Source organism: Terrapene carolina, unplaced genomic scaffold (genome assembly GCF_002925995.2).
Source record: "Terrapene carolina triunguis isolate 2854851 unplaced genomic scaffold, T_m_triunguis-2.0 Scaffold68, whole genome shotgun sequence".
In the NCBI taxonomy this organism is placed as follows: Eukaryota; Metazoa; Chordata; order Testudines; family Emydidae; genus Terrapene; species Terrapene triunguis.
Window position 1 is genome coordinate 21452917 of NW_020664419.1, and position 21236 is coordinate 21474152.

The 21236-nt window shown below is 43.1% G+C and overlaps 1 protein-coding gene across 5 annotated transcripts in view; it reads right to left on the minus strand.

Annotated features, from left to right (window-relative positions):
- Nucleotides 1-21236, minus strand: part of SRPK2 (SRSF protein kinase 2) — a 259374-nt gene that overhangs the window by 106358 nt on the left and 131780 nt on the right. For 2 of the 5 annotated variants that reach the window (XM_029910845.1, XM_026648678.2), the window contains exons 3-4: nucleotides 4075-4158; nucleotides 1809-1960 (exon numbers count right to left, since the gene is read on the minus strand). In XM_029910845.1, coding sequence (XP_029766705.1) covers nucleotides 1809-1960; nucleotides 4075-4158 — 236 coding nt within the window. Of the gene's footprint in view, nucleotides 1-1808; nucleotides 1961-4074; nucleotides 4159-21236 lie in introns of those variants that run through there. The other 3 variants (XM_026648679.2, XM_026648680.2, XM_024208498.3) reach the window with 2 other exon arrangements.

Genomic DNA, 21236 nt, shown 5'->3' on the forward strand with positions numbered 1-21236 from the left:
GGAGAACACTTCAACCTGGCCACATAATAGCAGATGTAAAGGTAGCCATCTTAAAGCAAAAAAACTTCAGGACCAGACTCCAAAGAGAAACTGCTGAACTCCAGTTCATTTGCAAATTTGACACCATAAGATGAGGATTGAACAAAGACTGTGAATGGCTATCCAACTACAGAAGCAGTTTCTCCTCCCTTGGTGTTCACACCTCAACTGCTAGCAGAGCACCTCACCCTCCCTGATTGAACTAACTTCGTTATCTCCATACTGATTTATACCTGCCTCTGGAAATTTCCATTACTTGCGTCTGATGAAGTGGGCATTCACCCACGAAATCTTATGCTCCAATACTTCTGTTAGTCTTAAAGGTGCCACAGGACCCTCTGTTGCTTTTTACAGATTCAGACTAACACAGCTACCCCTCTGATACTTTAAAAAAATGGTATCTTTGGAGCTTAAAGAACCCCTCCATCCCATGAAAAGCCTGGTATTTGAAATATTTTTGTAAGAGTAATTAGTGTGGCATTTACTAAGCTACACAAAAACTAGTTTGGGTTTTTAAATAAAACTGCATAATTTTACTGTACTACTGGTAGAATTAGAGCAAGATTGACAGCAACCAAAACACACCTTCAACAATTACAAGACTTTACTCTGGCCTTATCCAAATTTAAAGAATATTTTTTAGAAATTCTTTAGTGTATGGAATGCTCTGACAAAATTATGCGCCTATGTGATGTAACATGCATAACACTAAGAACAGGAGTTCTCATGGGGCAACAGATCTGCACTTTTTTGATTGCTCCTTGTTCACATTAACGTTTTTTGCTCAACATTTACTTGTCTTACACTTGTCTTGAGTTTATCTGCATTCTCCACTAAAATAATGTTTTGTACTTTACCAGATTCACAGTGATGCCCTAAGATATGGTGCCAAGACTCCCTGCAGAAGTTGGGGCAATTGGACTAGCTGATGATCTAACTAGCCCAGGCACATCGTAAGTCAGGCAGAATAGCAGAATAAGAAAGGCATGAGTAAAGTTTCCATATAGTGTACAAGGACAGGATCAGAAGATTTCCAGTGAGTGAATGTGAGTCTCAATGGTGCAGAGAAGTTAGAGGGAAGAATCAGAGAAATAAATTCTATTCTAAGTATAGGTTATTATATCATTATATCATCCCAGTTACCAAACTATTTAAAAGCCTTGCAGAGTTAAAAAATAATGTGTTTAATGTTGGTCCAAAAATGTTCTCTCCATTCCTTTGCCTAGGGGAAAGTAAAATAAATAAAAGTGATAAGCATGGCATAGACAGAAAATGGTGACTTCTGTGGCCATTCTTAGGCTTGGTCTACACTTAAAAATTAGATCAACATAATTACGTTGGTCAGGTGTGTGGGGAAAAAAGCACTCCCTGCCCGACACAGTTATGCCAAACTAATCCCCTGTATAGATGAAGCTATGTCAACAGAAGAATGTTTCCATCGACTTATAGCTACCATCAATCAGGGAGATGGTGCTCCTACACCAACATATAGGCAGCATCTATACTACAGGGTTATGCCAACATAGCTACAGTGACATAGCAATGCCTGGATAGTCTCTCTAGTGTAGACATACCCTTGGTTCTTGCAGGAGTGAATTCCATAATCTAGGACCATCACTAAGAAAACTCTGTCTCTACCACACAAAAGCATAAGCTTCACTCTAAAAGAAGACCGTTCAAGTGGCTCTTGAGGACCAAAGTTGTCAAGGGCTATATAGATGTTTACTATTTAACATTCAACTTTTTATATAGTGCTTAATTACACAAACCTTTGCAATAATCTGCAGGGTCTTCTTGCTCCTCATCATCAGATCCCAGAATCTCCTCCTCTGGTTCTGGTGGTGCTGGCTCTGGCAGGGGCGGAGGTGGGGGCGGAGGTGGAGGTGGTGGTGCAGATGGAGCTTTCTGTTGAGGCTCTGGCCTGAAAATGAAAAGAAAGTACATTTACTGAGAAGCTTGGTCAGGATGCTAATTGAGGGTTTAGCCACAAAATCCATTTTTTGAATTTTAGTGAAATACATCTTATTTATTTTCCCACAGTTATTCTTTATATTATCTGGTAATGCCCCAGGTATTTCCAAAAATGTATGTAGGTAAAGCTGGCAAGACGAGATATAGCTTTCACATGAAGGTAGACCATTACACTGAAACAGCTCATAAAAGGTTTACAGTATCAGGAATAATTAGACATATAAAAATATTACAAATTCCTAACCAATACATGAAATACTGCACATATGCTTTTAGAGTCTGAAATACTTGGAATCAAGAAAGAATATTCCTCAAAGATGACCAACGTGGACAAGTTATACCAAGTCTCCTCTGTGACAGCAAACAAAGAAGTTTCAAGAACATATTGCAGGAAGCAATCCTCCAATGGCTATTGAAATAAACTAGATGACTCAATAGGCTTTTTTCATATCTAATTTCTATCAGTAATGTAGAAAATCACCTCAATATGGAAGGAGCGAGTAGTAGTAAATAGGAAGAAAAGTCTAAGCTTTTTAGCTAGCCTTTGCTCAAAATATGCAATGGAATCGATCAGTGGAAACACACAGATTTTTACCAAATATGTTTTTGAAATAGTGAATTGTTAAAGACATTTTGTACTCTGATAAATGTTCTGGCTTCTGAAGATAAGAGATATCCTATAAGTGAGATGTCTTCTTGGTTTAGCTATTTAGAATACATTTCATATACGACAATTAGAATAATTACAATTAGTATTTTGAAGCTCAGAGTTTTGTCAGATTTTCACATTTTGGTTGTCACCAGTTATACACGTAAGAAAAAGAGGACATTTAGGTACCTATCTGCTAAACATTTTTTTCTTTTCTCTCAAATAGATTGATGTTGTGTGGGTGAGGGGGGGGGGGTTGTATTCATACTTACAAGTATACAGAAAATCTTATTTGCAGAAAAAGAGATCAGTAATATATCGTAGTGCTGTAGGCAAGGTTGATCTGAGCCTTACATCATCAGCCACAACTATCTATGCTTATTTTCACATCTATCGCAAATCCCAGCTCTCTGAAAGATCTCGTTTAAATTACCAGTGTCTCTCCATTAAAACCACAACAATTGAGGACAGGAAAATACATTGGTGTAACACGTTAACTTTTCAACTCTGGAAATCTAAATTCAAATACTGCTCCTTGATCATAACAAAAAATTATTTAGGTGGATTTACCTCAGTCCTACATATATCCATACCACAACACATACCACTCCACTTTTTTGCACAACATACAGTCTGTTTGGGAAAATACAGCATTTGGAATAGCAAGGTACAGTTGGTCAGAAATAAGTTTCCTTGGCAATATGGGGCAGCCTGCACACCAGCTGCTATGCCTTTGCTCTAACCAATATTAGAACCTGCATGAGTATCAAATTTATCCCTCCTCCACCTCCTCCAGAAACAAATGGAAGAAGTGTAATTACATTCTGAGTAAATTCTGAGATTTAGAAAGACAATTTTGAATATCTTTCAGGATCTTTTTTGCTAAGCTATAGGCAGGAATAAACAATTATAAAAAATTAAAGATTTGAATGGGAGAGAATAGAAACAGGGGAAGGAAAAATGCATGCATAAGTCATATAGCTAGAGTCCTGCGTGAATATAAAATTTGTATCTGCATCCAATCCATGATCTTCAAACATGGTCCGCGGATATAAAGCAGATATCCGCAGATTTGCAAGGCTCTACATATAGCAATTGTGTTTCTAAATATTTCTTTCAAGGAATTGGATTAATTTTTATTCCTTTTATTCTTCCTTTTTTGTTAGTGTCATTCATCTCTGTACTGCCATTTTTGACTGAAAGAAAACTGAATTTGGTCTCACAAAAACATCCTCAGCCCAATCACCATCAATCTTACTACTAAGATAAATTAATGGACCTGAAATCTACCATCTCCAAAAGCTTGGATTTATTACATAAATGAACAGATAGCATTCAAGCCCAGCTGGATGTTGACAAAAAGCTCTAATCCATTTTACAAAAGAATTCACAGTGTAAAGCTCCATGTCACAAACCTTAAAACTTCATCTTCTGGACATGAGGCCATTTTGGATACCGTGGTCAAGGACTGTAAACAGTTCAACATTAAGACTGATGAGCTAGAAAACAAATGCACAATCATGAACTTGCACTTGGTTGGCATACCTGAAAACAGTGAGTCAGGTAACAAGGGCATATTTCTGAATGTTTGGAATCATCATATTGGATTATATCACTTTAGAAACTACAGTAACTAACTTCAGCCATGAGATTCTACATTGGATAATGTTTCAGAGAGTATGGCAATAATAGCCAGCTAGAATATACTCCATCCCCCCTTACTCTCCCCCCACCACCACCACCACCACCAAAGAATATTTTCACCAGACACCTATGCCAAGGGGCAAGTAGAGCAGAGTGTTGGGTGCAGAGGGAAAGTGTGTTTGGGGAAGGTGATAGGTGAGAGAAGGAGGAGAGAAGAGGAAGAGAGAAAGGGTGGGGGGGACAGGTATGAAGTGGGCAGTAGAGTGGAGAGGGTGGTGGGGGAGAAGGATCGGGGGCAGCTGTGAGGTCAGGAGTGGAGGACAGGGTTCTGGCACTATAAAATTTAGCAATACATTACTCACTAAACCCTCTCTCTGAGGTAGAGAACTGTGCAAGATGCTAAAGCTACAATGAATCTACAGTGATTTAGTAGCAAGGAGCTACTGTTCTATTTCTGCACCAGATATTGACAGTACTTAAGGGAGAACTGGGAGTTCTCTCAGAAATAGGACTCTAACTTTTCATTACTCATCTTGAAGTAAACAACAAGGGATATCAAGAACCTCTCTCCAAAGGCCCAAAGTAGTCCATACTTTTAGAATTTGAAAAAGCAGATATTTCTGGAGAAATAGTCTAACAAAATGAAGCTTCATTTGAGACTTTTCCAACTTACTATATTTGATTTGTTTAAAGAAGAGATTTTTTTTTCTGTTGCAATCCTTGTTATATTTGCTAGCTGGGAATTCAGGGATAGGTTGTTCTTACTGACCTTTGTGTATGTTATATTAGCAATCGTTGGAACAAGGAAGGATGGAAGTAGGATTCTTGAAATAGTTTCTTATCTGGCTATTTAGCATTTTACTTACAAGGTATAAAGTGTTGATTTAAAATTAGAGAGTTCTGTTTTGTCTATGGAGCCTGTAAGACTGACATCTCTGGAAAGGTTAAATTTATTTGCTGCCTGAGAAGAGGATGGGGAAAGACAACACCTGGGTGATTAGCTATGAAAGCACTTCTCCACTTTTGTGGGTTTTTTTAAACTGAACACATGCTATAGATCACATAAAACTGGTGACTATATCTAACACTTCATTTGGCTGCCTGAATTTTTGTCAAATAGTTTAATAAAAACTAGTTATGATACTTTACCAATGTTAAATTTTGTTCTCCCTCTACTACAATATTTCACAGTACTCAGCTGTGCCAGTGCTTATGAAGGAGCACTAACAGGGTTACTTTAGATGTCCTCTTATTGAACAATCAGATACTATGAAAGCTACTCTTGTATCCTTCTTTGAGATGTATGAAATAAATATAAAATTAGTTATTGTTGTGATTTTATTTATAACTATAAAGACTACCAAAATGCTAATTTTAAAAAATGTTGTATTTACATTTGTTAAGTGGACTTTATCACACCTTTAGTATTAAAGAGTCAAAATGCTAAAGTTTTAAATTATAGCAAAAAGCACATATACCAACTTCAATTAATATTTTTAAAAGCAGCATTATCAAACTTTCTATGTAATGCAGTAAGATTTCTAACTAAAGATTATTTACATTATTGCACTTTTATAACATCCCAAATATTAATCTAACACACACACGCTAAAACATACTCACTCATTGTAATTTTTTTTTCTTTCTACATGGGGCACCCTGCTCTCTGTGATCCATTATAACTGGATTATTCCTCCTCAACTTTCAAAGCCTGGAGGCTCCTCTTTTTAAAAAATAAAACAAAAAAACTGTCTATCTTTAGAATGTTCTGCCAGCAGGTGGAGCTCTTCAGAGAAATGACTCCCTTTCACTCCTCTGTCAATTGCCCAAGCTAAGATGACAAAACTATCAGTTCTAATTAATACCATTACAACAGATTAGATATCGCCAGGCAGGATACTTTATCTTATTTGTTTATTATACAAAAAATGGAAATGAAGAATTACAGCAAAGTCAGATCCCAAGCTCTCAATCTCTCTGTAGGAATGCTCCAAAAGAGAAAAAGGAAGGATTGAAGTATTTCCCCTGCAGCTTGAATGTAATGCAAAATTTGGTGATAGCCTGCATGTGGTCTTGTAGATCACGAGGTGCCCACTTCAGAGAAAGAAAAATTATGGATGGGTAAGTAAATTTTTCTGTCCTCTCTTGTGGGCAACTGGTGCTCCAAGATCCCTTACAACTGTGAAGTAGCCAGCAGGAAAACCAATCTTCACAAATGAGAGAGAAATTTAAAACACCAGGAAATTTTAACCGAAAGAATAAACAGCTTTTGTTTGAGAGGCTTTTTTTGTTTGCTAATTTTTTGCTTTTCTTCTTTCTTCCCACACCACATGAAGAGTTTTAATAAAGGAAAAGCAAGAAAGACGCCAGAACCCTTTGTCCAAAAGTCAGACAAAGACAACACAGATACTTTAAAGTGATGGATAAGAATACACTGAACACCAGGTAGCCATACAGCCAAGTTATTTGAACAAAACATTGTTCTGCATGGGGAATGGCCACGTGTCTGAATGAGTGAGCCCTCACAGAGGGAGGGCAATCTTGTATGAACAATTTGTAGATCTGACAAGTTACTGAATGTATCCATCTGAAAATAGTGGACATGGATGCCTTTGTACCCCTTATGTCCCTCAACTATTCCTGAAATTGCATCCAATTTTTTTTAGCTTTATGTAAACAAAATTTGAATGACCTGATCACATCTAAAGTACGCATCTGATTCTCCTACTTGTGGAAGGTCTCCTACTTGCAGAATGAAAACAGACTGGCTGAAGTAAAAAGAATTTTGGGGGACAGAAAATTCTGGTGCAGGCCTGAGAATCACCACTTCTGGGAACAACTGCATATAAGGATTCCAGATGAATAAATCCCCTGAATTTACTAACTCTCCTGGCCAATGTAACTGCTAACAGGAAAAACATTGAATAGAAAGTTATAGGAATACTCCTCCATACATTTAATAAAAGAAAGTTCAGGGATTACTTGAAGTATATGATTCTACTAGTCTCTTGACAGCATCTCTGTAGACCCACATCTTTAAGGAATGAAATATGAGGCTGCTGCAAAAGAAGGACTACAAGTAGAAATACATTTAATGTTTAAAAATGTAGGTCTGAATCTCTTCCATGCAGAAAGATAGGAGGAATAATACACCAACTGATCACAGTACAGTATTTGCATTTCTTGCAGTACTTCATAATGTTGCCATGGCAACTAGCTATGATTTCTACTGCCATCACCAGCTGCCAGTATACATCGTATGTAAGTGGAAAAATCATTTAAATAAAAACATAAGAACGGCCATAATGGGTCAGACCAAGGGTCCATCTATCCTGTCTTCCAACAGTGGCCAATGCCAGGTGCTTCAGAGGGAATGAACAGAATAGGTAATCATCAAGTGATCCATCCCGTCGCCCATCCCCAGCTTCTGGAAAACAGAGACTAGAGACATTTATATAATATGTAATAGAAGAAACTTACAAGGCTTATGATCGTTAAAATTTATTGGAGACCTGAGGCCTCATTAAACTTGCTCAAAGGTTTTTCAGCTTGTTTCTGTCAAACCTCTAAATTACCTTAACATTATTAACCTCAAAAACCATAGCATTGGAAATATACATATTTGTGGACCTTATTATAATCTTGTCTGTTTTATTTTGAGTCACAGAGATGAACAAGCCTTGCGCTCCACTAGGGCAAAATTGAACTATTTTATCATTAAGTGAGACTACCTCTAAGCTTTATCTCAGATAAAAGCCACAATGAGAAGCTAAAGATATTCTTAGAACAGGAAATATCTCCCACCCCAATACACTGCACTTGCCTTATCTGAAATCTCAGTGAATTAACTGGATGATATCTTATTTTTTATTTTGTTCTTTTTCTCTCTCTCTTTTTTTAAATGAATTGATTGCAGAAATCACTGCAATTAAAACAAACAAAAATGTACCTATAATTCTTGTTCTCTGAATATACTGTGAATAATGGATTGGTGCACCTAGGCTTCAGTCTCAGGACTGAGGGCTAGAAGCAAAATTAACTCAAACTTCCAAAAAGTAATTCACCCCTGGGATAAGACCACGCACAGACATTTTCAACTCGAAACAGGGCCGGCTCCAGGCACCAGCGCAGGAAGCAGGTGCTTGGGGCGGCCAATTCAAAGGGGCGGCACTCCGTCCGGTATTGGGGCGGCACGTCCAGGTCTTCAGCGGCGGGTCCCTCATTTCCTCTCTTCCTCTTTGAGCTGCCACCGAATTACCGCCGAAGAGGAAGAGAGGGAGGACCCGCTGCCGAACTGCCGCAGAAGAAGCGGCGCGACTGAGCTGTCGCCGAAGTGCTGCCACTCTTTTCTTTTTTTTTTTTTTTTTGCCACTTGGGGCGGCAGAAAAGCTGGAGCCGGCCTTGACTCCAAAGAAACTATTTAAGTTAAAGAACAACTGAAAAAGGAGGGTTAGAATGGCGTTTTTCATCATTGTCTAAAGTACTTGTGGACAGTGAATGCTGTTGTAAGAGACTTTATATATATAGATACATAGATGTAATCTTGTCTCTATCAAATCTAACCATTAGAGCTCGTGAAAACATTTTAGTCAACGCTGAAACATCTCATGGACATATACTGGTTTAAAAAACATTTGCTTTGTGAAGTTTTGTTGAGAAAGACTCATATTCTGATAGCCTAGTGCCTAGGTCAATGCCCTGGGAGACTGAAGTTCAAGTCCCTGCTCTGCCTGATTCAGAGTGATGTGGGATGAAGTATTCTACACTGAATCAAGAAGAGAAGAGACTGGAATCTGCATTCCAAGCCAGTGCCCTAATTACCAGGCTATGGAGTGCAAAAGTCTCAGTCTCTTCCTCTCACTCACCCACCCACCCAAATCGAAAATGTTTGAAGGTTGCTATGACGCAGCAGAGGAGGTTACTTACTAGGGATGTAAAATGTTAACTACATAACCGGTACCTATTAGTCTTGCCGGTTATGTATTAGTCTAACCGGTACATATTAGTCTAACCCGCCTTAACTGTTAACCCCTGGGCACTCCAGCCGGCCTGGAGCGGCCCCAGCCACACCGCCCGGAGCGACTCCAGCCACAACAGCTCCAGCCCCGCCAGCCCGAGCAGCCCCAGTCGCAGCTGCACTGGCTGGATTGGCTCCAGCCATGCCGGCTGGCCAGCCCTTTAATCGGTTAACTGTTTAAATGAAATATTTTTAATCGTTTAAACAGTTAAATTTTTAAACAGTATTTATATCCCTATTACTTACCTGTAACTGGAGATTCTTTAAGATGTGTGATCCTTATTTATATTCCAAAAGTGGGTGCGCATACATGCCATGTGCTGGAGCCTGAAGTTTTCAGCAGCAGTGTCTGTTGACCCGCATATGTGTCTTTTGTTGCCTTGTGCTCAGTCACCATCCTACTGCTGAACAGACTGTCTGCAGCAGAGGGGACGATGAGCAGGTACTGGAATACAGAGAGGGACCACACATTTTGAAGAACCTCCAGTTACAGGAAAGTAACCTCCTGTTATTCTTCGAATGATGGTCACTGTATGTATTCCAAATGCAGATGAGTACAAAGCAGTGATCAGCTCAGAGGCGGGCAAAAGGACAAGAAAGTTATCGCCTGCTGCAGGACAGCACGTCCCATAGTCGCATCTTTGGCTGCCCACTGGTCAATGGCGTAGTGCGCTGAAGGTATGGACAGAGTGCCAGGTCACTGCACGGCAGATATCGTGCATGGGGACTTCTGCCAGGGAGGCGGAGGTGGTCACATGCGCCCTTGTGGAGTGAGCCATAATTCTGCTGGCCGGTGCGGCATTGGAACAGGCATAGCATTCCATGATGCATGAAAAGATCCACTTGGATATGTGCTGTGAGGAGAGGGCCTGCCCCCTCGACCATTCCGCAATAGCCACAGAGAAGTGTGGGGAGGTGCAGAAGGTGCATGTCCAAGTAGAATGCTAGTGCACGTCAGATGTCCAGGGAGTGCAGCGTCCTGTCCATAGAAGTGGCATGGGGGTTAGGATGGAAGACCGGGAGATGAATCAACTAGTTGAGGTGGAAGTCAGAGATGACTTTTCGGAGGAACTTAGGAAGACTTTGTCCTTATGGAAGACCATATAGGGGATCAGCCATGATGGCCGCAAATTCGCTGGCCAGCAAGTGGAATTGATGACAACAAGAGGACCTTCATGGATATGTGTGAGAGGGAGCACATGCCCAGTGGTTCAAAGGGAGGCCTAGTAGGGGCAGACAGCACAAGATTAATGGCCGGGGGTAGGGGCGGGTGTGGGTGTAAGGACCGATGGGAAGCAGTTCTTCAGGCCCTTCAGAAACTAAGTAGTGGTAGGGTGAGTGAACACCGAGAGTCCATCCACTGAGGAGAAGAAGGAGCTGAGGCCGTGAGGTGGACACAGATAGAGCTAAGTGCAAGGCCTGAGTCCTTAAGTTCCAAGAGGTAGTCTAGGACGACAAGCACAGAGATGTCCTAGAGGGGAAGGCGGTGACATTGCACCCAGGAGGTGAAGCTCTTCCATTTTGCGATGTAACACGCCCATGTAGAGTACCGTCTGTTGTGCCTAAGTATACGGAGGATGGGTGTGGAGCAGGCACTGTCTACATGCAAGTCCAAAAACCAGTCCATCCGCTGAAGTGGGCCTGAGTTGCATGTCAAATCCTGCCATGTTCCTGGGTGAGGAGGTCAGGGAGGGCAGAGACTGATTGGTGGGTGGGCGGACAGTCTGTGTAGATTGGGAAACGAGAATTGTCAAATCCAGCATGGGGCTACCAGGAGGACCATGGCCCAGTCGCGGCGGATCTTGCACAGAACTTGGGGAAGGAAGGAAAGGGGGGGAAAGGCATATTGGAGACTGCACGTGCCATGGAAGGAGAAGGGTGTTGCCCTTGGAATCGCGACCTCTGGCACCCCAGGAGCTGTGGAGGTGGAACTTGCAGTTCTCGCAAGTGGCAAAGAGGTCCCAACAAGGGGTTCCCCAGACCTGGCAGATGGAGCAGGGGCGAGGAGCTCCATCTAGTGGTAGAGGTACCAGGTCCAGCTGAGTGCTTCTCCCAAGGAGTTTCGCGTCCCCAGAAGGTACACTGCATAGGGCATGACATTGTGGTGAAGACACCAGTTCCAGAGGCAGATGGTCCCTGTGCAGAGCAACGGGGACATGGTGCCTCCCTGTCTATGTATGGCACAGAGGTGGTATTGTCCGAGAGTATCTGGATGTGCCGATTGTGGAAAAGAGGCAGGGACGCATGACAAGCTAGGCAGACCACGTGCAGTTCCAAGTCGTTGCTGTGCATGCGCACCTCGTTGGGAGCCCATGTCCCTTCTGTGTCATGGCCATGTAGATATGCACCCCATCCAGCTAGGGAGGTATCCATGGGTAAGGATGGCTGTAGGGACAGTAGTGGTGAACGGGAGGCTGCATAGCACCTTGCCGGGATCAGTCCATCAGGTGAGGGAGGTGCAGACTGAAAGCAAGAGAGTCAGGGCCGAGTCCTGATAGTTGATTTGGGAACTGCAGCCCAGGAGAAGCCACAATGGTAGACAGTGCATGTGGAAGCAGGCATGCGGTGTCACATGGATGCAGGGCGCCATGTGGCCAAGGAGAAAGAGACAGCAGTATACTGTCATGCATGAGTTGTGGCACGGGGTCACCATGAGGGCCGTGAGGGCAGCAAAGCAGTCCACTGGGAGGGCCCAAGCTGCTACGGAATCCAGGAACACCTCAATGAAATGGATCATCTGCATCGGGAGAAGCATGGATTTTTCCTCGTTGACACAGATGTCGAGGGAGGCAAGGAGCAAGTGGAGAACAGCAACAGTTGATGTTGTTTTGGCGAGGTTGGTGCCACCAGGAACCAGTCATCCATGTAAGGGAACACAGAGAGCCCCAGACAGCAAAAGTGGGCTGCAACGACCGTGAAGACCTTGGTGAAGAGCCTTGAGGCCGTGGCAATGCTCAAGGGGAGTACTCTGAACTGATAGCGGTTGTCGCCCAGACAGATGTGGAGGAACTTGCAGTGGGCTGGGTGGATATCGAAATGGAAGTATATATCTTTCTTGTCAAGGGCTTTGAACCACACCTTCTGGGGAAGGGAGGGAATGATCGATGTGAGCGTCACCATACAGAACTTGGTTGGTGCCATGACACGACGGAGGAGGTGATGGTGGCTGATGGGCGCGGAAGCTAGGATCTGGGGCACCATTGAGCAGGCTCCTGGTACCAGGTGTAGGTGGGCTGGTATGGGGGGTAGGGGCCTGGACAGAATGGCAGTTTATCGTGCTGGCGGCAGGGGGCCAGGTTCTAAATTCCCAGAGACCAGAGGATCACCCTAGAGTCCTTCAGGAAGTGAAGGGCCTCATCCATCTTAGCAGAGACCAGTTTGTCCTCGTCTAAGGGGAGGTCCTGGATGGTGGACTGGACTTCCCTGGGAAAGCCTGAAGATTCCAGGAAGCCCTCTCAGGGTATAACACCTGTGGCCAGCAAGCAGGAGGACGTGTCTGCCGTATTCACTGCTGCCTGAAGACTGACCTTGTCGATAAAGCGGTCTTCCTCCACCAGGGCTTGGAACCTGTGTTATTCATCCTGTGGGATATCCTCCAAGAACTCTGCCAGCTTGGCATAATTACTGAAATCATACTTTGCCAGCAGAGCCTGGTAGTTCGAAATGCGAAACTGCAGGGCCGCGGATGAGTAAAGTTTGCATCTGAGCAGATCTAGGCACTTTGCTGCCCTATCTGGAGGGGTGAAGGTAGAGCAGTGCTGACTTGCCCATTCCGTTGCTGTGTGCACCACCAGCAAAGCCAGGGCAAAGTGAGAAAAAAGGAAATCAGCCCCTTTGGATGTCACAAAGTAGCGATGTTCTACCCTCTCAGCTGTTGGGGCGCAGGACACTAGGTTGTGCCAGACCTCTCAAGCGGGTGGAGGATGGCCTCATTGATGGGCAGAGCCATGCATGCCGGTCCTTGAAGCTGAAGGTATCCAGCAGCTGATGGGGTTGGCCCTGGACTTCCTCCAAGGGGATACCGAAAACAAGGGCCACCCTCTGCAGCATCTCCGGTATAAGCAGGAGGCAAGAGGGTTGGGGGAATCAGGGCTTCATCCTGATAGGAGGATGCTGCCATCGGGGCCGGCGGCCCCGGGTCACACTCTAGGTCTGCTTCTGGGTCCAAGGTGGACGGTTCCAGCAGAAGGGCCCGGATGGAAGGGTGCGAGGTCTGTGAAGACGTGTACGGGCGGTGATACAGATCCTATGTGGGCCATTGCTGCCATGGGGTCAGGTCCAGTGGGTACTGTGGGCCCCAAGAATAGGGATACTACCATGGTGGGACCGGGGGTAGCCCATCTGGTGTGGCGGATGCACCCAGGAGTCTGAGCTGCACCGGGATACCGGGGAGAATGATGGCTCTTCCTCTGAAAAGCCCTCTGAGTCTGAAGAGGCCTCCGGCAGCGGCAGGGCCATCAATGTGGGCAGTCCCACAACCATTGGGTGTGGATCCCAGCCCAGGAGGAGTGGCACATTCGCTGGTGTAGGTGGCTGTGGAGCCAAGAGGAGCAGGGATAACAGATACAGCAGGTTGAGGTACACCATTGGGAGCAGCGGGTTCCAGGACACATCTCGCTGACCGCCAAAGCGGGGGAAGGGGAAGCAGAGAGCAGAGCAGGGGACTCCCGTTGAGGTGGAGAAGCATGCCTCAGAAGGCTGTCATGCTGCACAGCCAGCATGGGAGCTAACTGTAACACTGCCTCTTTCTTCCTCTTTGCCTTCTTTCCCGCCACATGTGTAGTCATAGGGAGTGACATAGTGGGTTCTGCATGCAGCATCTCACCCAACCGGGCACAGCTCGGGTAGGAAACGCTGTGCATCACAGCAGTCCACGATGGGGACCTGCTGTGATGTCCAGGGGATCGCTTGCAGCTCTCCTTCTTGGCCTTCTCGTGCTTTGAGCAGGAGGGATGAAGAGGGTGGGGCGCTCACCACCGGTTCCACCAGTCCAGAATTGGGACACTGCACGGGGCTGGAGTGCTTCCTCCATGAGAAATCTGCAGAGACGCAGGAGACAAGCCTTGCAGATCCGCAATAGAAAGGACCTGCAGATGTCGCAACGTGCTGTGAGATGCGCTCCCTCCAGGAAATAGAGGCAGCAGGTCTTAAATCCCAGGACATGAGGGCATAGTAACCCGACGACGTCAGGCTCTCTCCATTGTCAGGGTATGGACAAAATAAACTAATTAGACTTTTCGTTCTTTAATTTCTATGATCACTACATGTATGTATTCATATATCATGAAAGAAGTGGGTTGAACACATGACTGAAAGTGAGCTTATGACAGGTTATGATAAGAAAAGTAATACTATTCAGCATAGAATCGTACTTTAAATGGCCACACCTAACAAACTGCCAGGGTGAATTAACAAAAACTAATTTCTGCGGTGAATCCATGGACTGCATATAATTATGTATATGGAGCAGCCTTCAATCTCTTGAACCAATATAGCACATGTTGCTCAGGACTTAAAACTGACATTTGCTGATTCAACAAATTACTTTTAAACCAGTAGCAATCATTCTATAATATATGGTGTGTACAGTGAATATGAATTTTAAAATGTGACTGCAAGGCCAATGTAAAATATTTTAATATATTCATTAAATTCCATAATCCAACATGCTTCGGTTTCATTTCTTATGACTATGTGGAAAACATGACTTTTGTCATTTTTTACTTTTGTATTTTTTATTTTTCCACTGGTAACGATTTATGCAAGTAAGGACTCCAGTAAAACAGCAGCAGGGTGAAACTATCCACTGATTTAAAAAACATCTTTATAAGTTTCTGTATGGAGAAGAGACTGTTCTCAAAATAGTATATAGTTTACAAATGAATTCAGTTAGGGGAATAAATAATATATCTTGATGAAATGTGGATGCCTGGAAAATGTGTACTGAAATAGTTCAAATTTTTAAAATAGATCAGTTTAGTAAGAAGTGGGAGCTTTACATACTATGTTAACTGTTCTGTCTAGTTCTCTACAAAGATATTGTAATATTCATAAAGAAATTCACAAAAAGGCATCTTTATATAATAGATTGACAAAATATGTATTTTTCCAGTCATAATGAAGATTTTACGATCCTCTGGTAAAGCACCAAGACTGCTGCAATGATTACGCACAACATAGCAACTCGAACAGGTCATGGCATGTTAAATGAAAACTGAATGTTGCTTTTATGACTTTATATCTCAAATTTAAAATGTTGGTTTGCATTTAAATTTCCTTACAAAGTTTAGACAGGATAACTTGCACTGACTTTGCTTTGCAATCATCCCCTCATCCCCAGCCCCACCCCAGAGCCCACACCCCCAGCCAGAGCCTTCACCCCCTCCCGCACCCCAACTCCCTGCCCCAGCCTGAAGCCCCCTCCCACACCTTGAACCCATTTTTGGCCCCACCCCCAGTTAGAGCCATCACCCCCTCCCACACCCCAACCCCCTGCCCCAGCCCAGTGAAAGTGAGTGATAGTGGGGGAGAGCAAGCCACCGAGGGAGGGGGAATGTAGTGATCGGCAGGCGGGGCCTCAGGGAAAGGGCAGGGCGGTGCCTTGGGGAAGGGACAAGGCTAGGATGTTCGGTTTTGTGTGATTAGAAAGTTGGCAATCCTAGCTGTACCATCTTATCAACTGACTTACATTGACTCCATCTTATCATCACAACAAACTCTAATCGTGTTAGAAGATGGTAAGACTGAAGGAAAGATAGTGATGTCCAATTTCAAGCCTTTGTTTATTCTGATGATTTCACTGTCTCCACCAGCCTGGCAGGGATCTCTCTAGATCGGAGCACAAGCATATTGATGTGGCAGTGTTGGGAAGCACAATTATACAATGACAACATGCTTCATTTTCTAACATTATCTGGAGTGAAAGTTATTAAACTTTTAAAATAGGGACTTCCTTCATTAATATGATTATTTATTTGTACTGTGGTCGCACACAAAGTTCACAAATAAGAGTGGGAGCCCATAGTGCTAGAGGCTGCACAAATACAATAGTATTATTGAGCAATTAACCTTTGGAATAATATTTTTGAGGAACCACAAAAGAAGTAGAGTATCTTCTAAAAAGCAAACCATGTTCTTTCGTGTCCTGAACAGTTTCTGACTCTGCTAACAAACAGGAAAGTATTTAGGGCAGTTAATAAAAAAAAAAAAAAGACGCACTGGAAATTAAATTTAACCCATTTATTTCTTGCCATGTTTAGGATTATAATTAGCAATCATAGCTTTCATCATCTCCACCCAAGTTTTTGGACCAAAAAAGAATGAGTTAATAATGAATCAGAAGAGCTTGGCTCAGTTATTAGTTATTTCAGACACGTGAAAGCTGTCTAGAAAATCTTTTTCTCCCCTTGAAGTACTTGTTCAATAGGAATAATTTTAATTTTTTAGGCTTTTTTCCTCCACTTCTTATTTCCTGCATTTCCCACCCAAAGTTTTTAAATATTTGGTCATACAATTAGTACTATTGAGAATCATGGGAAACTTTCTGTGGCAGTGTTAAAGTTATACTTGCACAAATAGCAATGTAGAAGTTAGCCATGTTAAAGAACTTTAGTAGGAATGCCTAAAATTTAAATTGCATGTAAGTTACTATTTTTTCAGTATATGAATTAATATTTAATTCACTGCCTCATCTACATGTCCTGGTCACTCATCTAGAATTCAATGTCTCTGCCATTACATATATATCTGGATTGTGAATGGGAGCAGATTGGAGCTTACGGTTAAACTCATGATGATGAGAGCTGCGAGAAAGCACAGGTGATATTGTTCACCAAGTTTCAATCAACAGAAGCACTGTCCTCAAAAAGCAATGCTTTGCTCTGTCACATCCAAAGAGCCTGCATTCCAGCCATGGTATGGAAGCAGGCAAACTGTAACAATCCCACATTACCCTTACCAGAGAATATGGGTCGGACCAAACACAATGGAGAACTGGTACCCAAGCTAATGTCACTGTAGCCAATCCCCAGAAGCTGTGCAGAAATGTGTTACCTGTGGATATGTCAAAGGGATCATATCACAATGCTGTAGCTGCAGAAATGCCACTGCAGCATGCACTGGGGCCTGTAAATGCAAGGGATGTGTCGGCACATAAAAACATAAGAATGGCCATACTGGGTCAGACCAAAGGTCCATCTAGCCCAGTATCCTGTCTTTCGACAGCGGTCAATGCCAGGTGTCTCAGAGGGAATGAACAGAACAGGTAATCATCAAGTGATCCATCCCCTGTCGCCCATTCTCAGCTTCTGGCAAACAGAGGCTAGGGACACCATCCCTGCCCATCCTGGCTAATAGCCATGGATAGATCTATCCTCCATGAATTTATCTAGTTCTTTTTTGAACCCTGTCATAGTCTTGGCCTTCACAACATCCTCTGGCAAGAAGTTCCACAGGTTGACTGTGCATTGTGTGAAAAAATACTTCCTTTTGTTTATTTTAAATCTGCTGCCTATTTCATTTGGTGGCCCCTAGTTCTTGTGTTATGAGAAGGAGTAAATAACACTTCCTTATTTACTTTCTCCACACCAGTCATGATTTTGTAGACCTCTATCATATTCCCCCTTAGTCGTCCCTTTTCCAAGCTGAAAAGTCCCAGTCTTATTAATCTCTCCTCATACGGCAGCCGTTCCATACCCCTAATCATTTTTGTTGCCCTTTTCTAAACCTTTTTCAATTCCAATATATCTTTTTTGAGATGGGGCGACCACAACTGCAGGCAGTATTAACTGTATTAACCACTGCTATCATGGTCGCATGGTGTTACTTCCATCCATAATCTGCACACATTTGATGAGGCTGGTTTTCATCTCTGTCGCCTTCCTCAAGAATGTGGGCGTACCTTGGATTTATACAGGGGCAATATGATATTTTCTGTCTTATTATCTATCCCTTTCTTAAGGATTCCCAACATTCTGTTCACTGTGTGGAACTGTTAAATTATTCCTGTCTAAACAATGTGCACAACATACAGTAACTGTCTGCAGTGGAATAAAAATCATAGAAATTTACTAATTTTTCAAATTTTATTTACATTCACTCCAATTTAGAAGGTGAAATATTGAAAACTCAGCTTGGTAAACTATTTTTTCATTCAAATTATGAAAGATAACTTGTTTAACTACTTTTCTCCAAAAATGCCTCTGACATTTTATTTTATAGACAATGTGCCCAGTCAATAAAAGAAAAAAAACTGACTCATCCTTGGTTACTATTACAGGTTGGAATTTTTCTTTAATGTTCCACAGTGCCACATGTTCTCTCTACATATCTTTATTATGTTGATGGATCTTTGAATTCCCCCCAAGACTTCTAAAGGTCTCTCCGCTTTGGGGCAACCAATTTTAATAACTGAATAATATTACAGTGTTCCACAGTATCACTTTTCTTTGTGCGGTGGGACTGACATATCCTGAGTTTAGAAGATATATTATCAGTAATACCCTAGTGCATTTGTATTATAACATACACGTCAACAGGAGTTAAAAAAATAACACCTGCATCTTATGTAGATTCAAACTGATGGAACTGAAAACAGATGATATCTTTAGTTAAAAATTGCACAAGTACAACACTGTTCGCAGGGAACCATGAATGCTCTCAAAGTCAATTTATTCACTCAGTTACATTTAGAAAGAACACAGCAACAGTCTACAGTAAGAATGAAGTGCAAAAATGTGGTTCTTAAAAATAATTATCAAGAGTATGTAAAAGATTTATAGTAGTGTTATAGGGTAAAACCGTAATAAAAAAGAAATGCCAAAATATACCACCACACACAAAGTAATAGTGAAATATACACACAAATACTAATACTAACACTTCAAAGGGTATGATGTTGTTTTTTTTAATACTTTTTTCCCCATATCCCACAGAAGTAATACATAGACTTTGCAGAACTTTTAGACTTGAGAGCAATTTTAGCATTGCTCTCTGTCATCCAGCTACATTGAACCCATGGCAAGATAAATCAAACTTTAGCTTGTTGATGCCAAGATCATCTTTTTGCCCCTCAGATCATATCCATCAAGCAGCAACAGACTTTTGCTGTGTTTCAGAAACTTTTAAGGCCTGAGACCCAAATAAGCAATACTTCACCTAGCAGTTTATCAAGAATGTGGCAGCAGGTTACTTGTCACAAAAGCCTGAAGAATCTGCTACTTACATTTAGTAACTATGAAAGCAGACTTCAAGACATCCATCAATTATGTGCTGAATAATTCTATTCTTAAGTGATATTTTTTCTCTTTTTAAATATCCTTTCGTTAGATATTTTAGACCTATATTCAAGATATATGATGCTGTTGTGGAACACTGTCAAACTGTGTTGATTTCTGAAGCTACTTTGTAAGTCTTCCTTTTGATAAAAGGAAAGCTCAGCTGGATATTGTGAAAGATATTGGATCACTAATGGTTGATTAAGTTTTCTTCATTTGGTATAAAATTCCCATATTGTATTCTATATTGTACTAGGAAGTACAAAATATTATGCTCTTGAAAATGGCAGATTATGTATGACTAATTATTTGGGGGTTAATGATTTTGGAAGGGTACAATGCCATTCCCAATTAAATCTCATGGAATAGTTTTCTCTCGTGTCTACTATTTAGATTTTTCACTATTAAAATGTTGTTTTCATACCTACAGTATACAGAATATCTTTTTATGTGAGATAATTGTGGTTGATATTTAGTTCTACTATGTGTTAATTTTCTCTCTCCTTCCTAATATGAATACTGAAACTATTTATATTACTCTTCTGAGAAAACCTTCAGTATGACTAGTATTGCTCTGATGACCAAGTCAAACAGGGTAGAGTGCAGAGGTGGCATAGAATTGTTGATGATACTATTCAGCTATAAAGTAATTGGGAACATAACTGAATATTTTAAATGGAATTCTTGTATTTGTATCAAATTGCTAACAACATGTACTGCATTGTAGTGACTCGGTGTGGCTCCCCTCCTGCCCAGCAGAGGGAGCACCCTTGCAGGCACCCGAGTGGGCGGAGCCACCACCGCCTGTTCCCGCCCCCCGGAAGTCAAGGGGCGGGACCGGAAGTATAAAGGCCGGCCGCCGGAGCGCAATTGGAGCCCAGCCGCCGCAGGGAGCGGACGTGCCGCCAGGAGACCTCTGAGACCCGGGACCGTTGCCCTAACTGGCCGGAGCTGCCCCGCGCCCACTACGAGGAGTAGTCGCCGGAGCCCCCCCGCACCCGCTATTGGGAGGAGCCGTCGGACCTGCCCCATGCCAACTACGAAGGCGAGGAGCCCCCAGAGCCCCTCTGCCCCTGTTGTTACCCGGAGGAGCCACCGGAGCCCCAGTGGCCGGACTTCCCCGAGGAGCTGCCGGACCTGCCCCCAAGCCCCGGACGAGAGGAACCGATGCTGGTGGACTGGCCCGGACCCGGCGACACCAACGAGGTAGGCCCCGAGGGGGAACCAGGAAGTAGCCCGGGGGTAGCCAACCCCGGTCAGGCTGCAGACGCATGTGAGCCGATGTCAGTGTGTTTCGGTCAGGACACCCCACTGACCAGCAGCGACACGAGCCGCTGCTAGGGCCCCGGGCTGGGACACAGTTGAATGGGTGGGCCTGCGTCCCCCCCCTGCCACCCCGCTCTCGGGTGGCAGGTTTCCCCCTCACCCAATGCTCAGGTGTAGGAACCTGAGTCTACCTACTTCACTGAGTGTTGCTCCGCCCTGCACCAAAGGGCCTGAGCCCCTTGTACTCTAAACTGATTGTTGCTCAGCCCCTGCCCCAGAGGGCCTGAGCTCCCTAACTGTGTGTTTGCTCAGCCCCTGCACCAAAGGGCCTGAGCTGTGACTGTTTGTGCCCCGCCCTGATCCAGGGCCTGGGCCT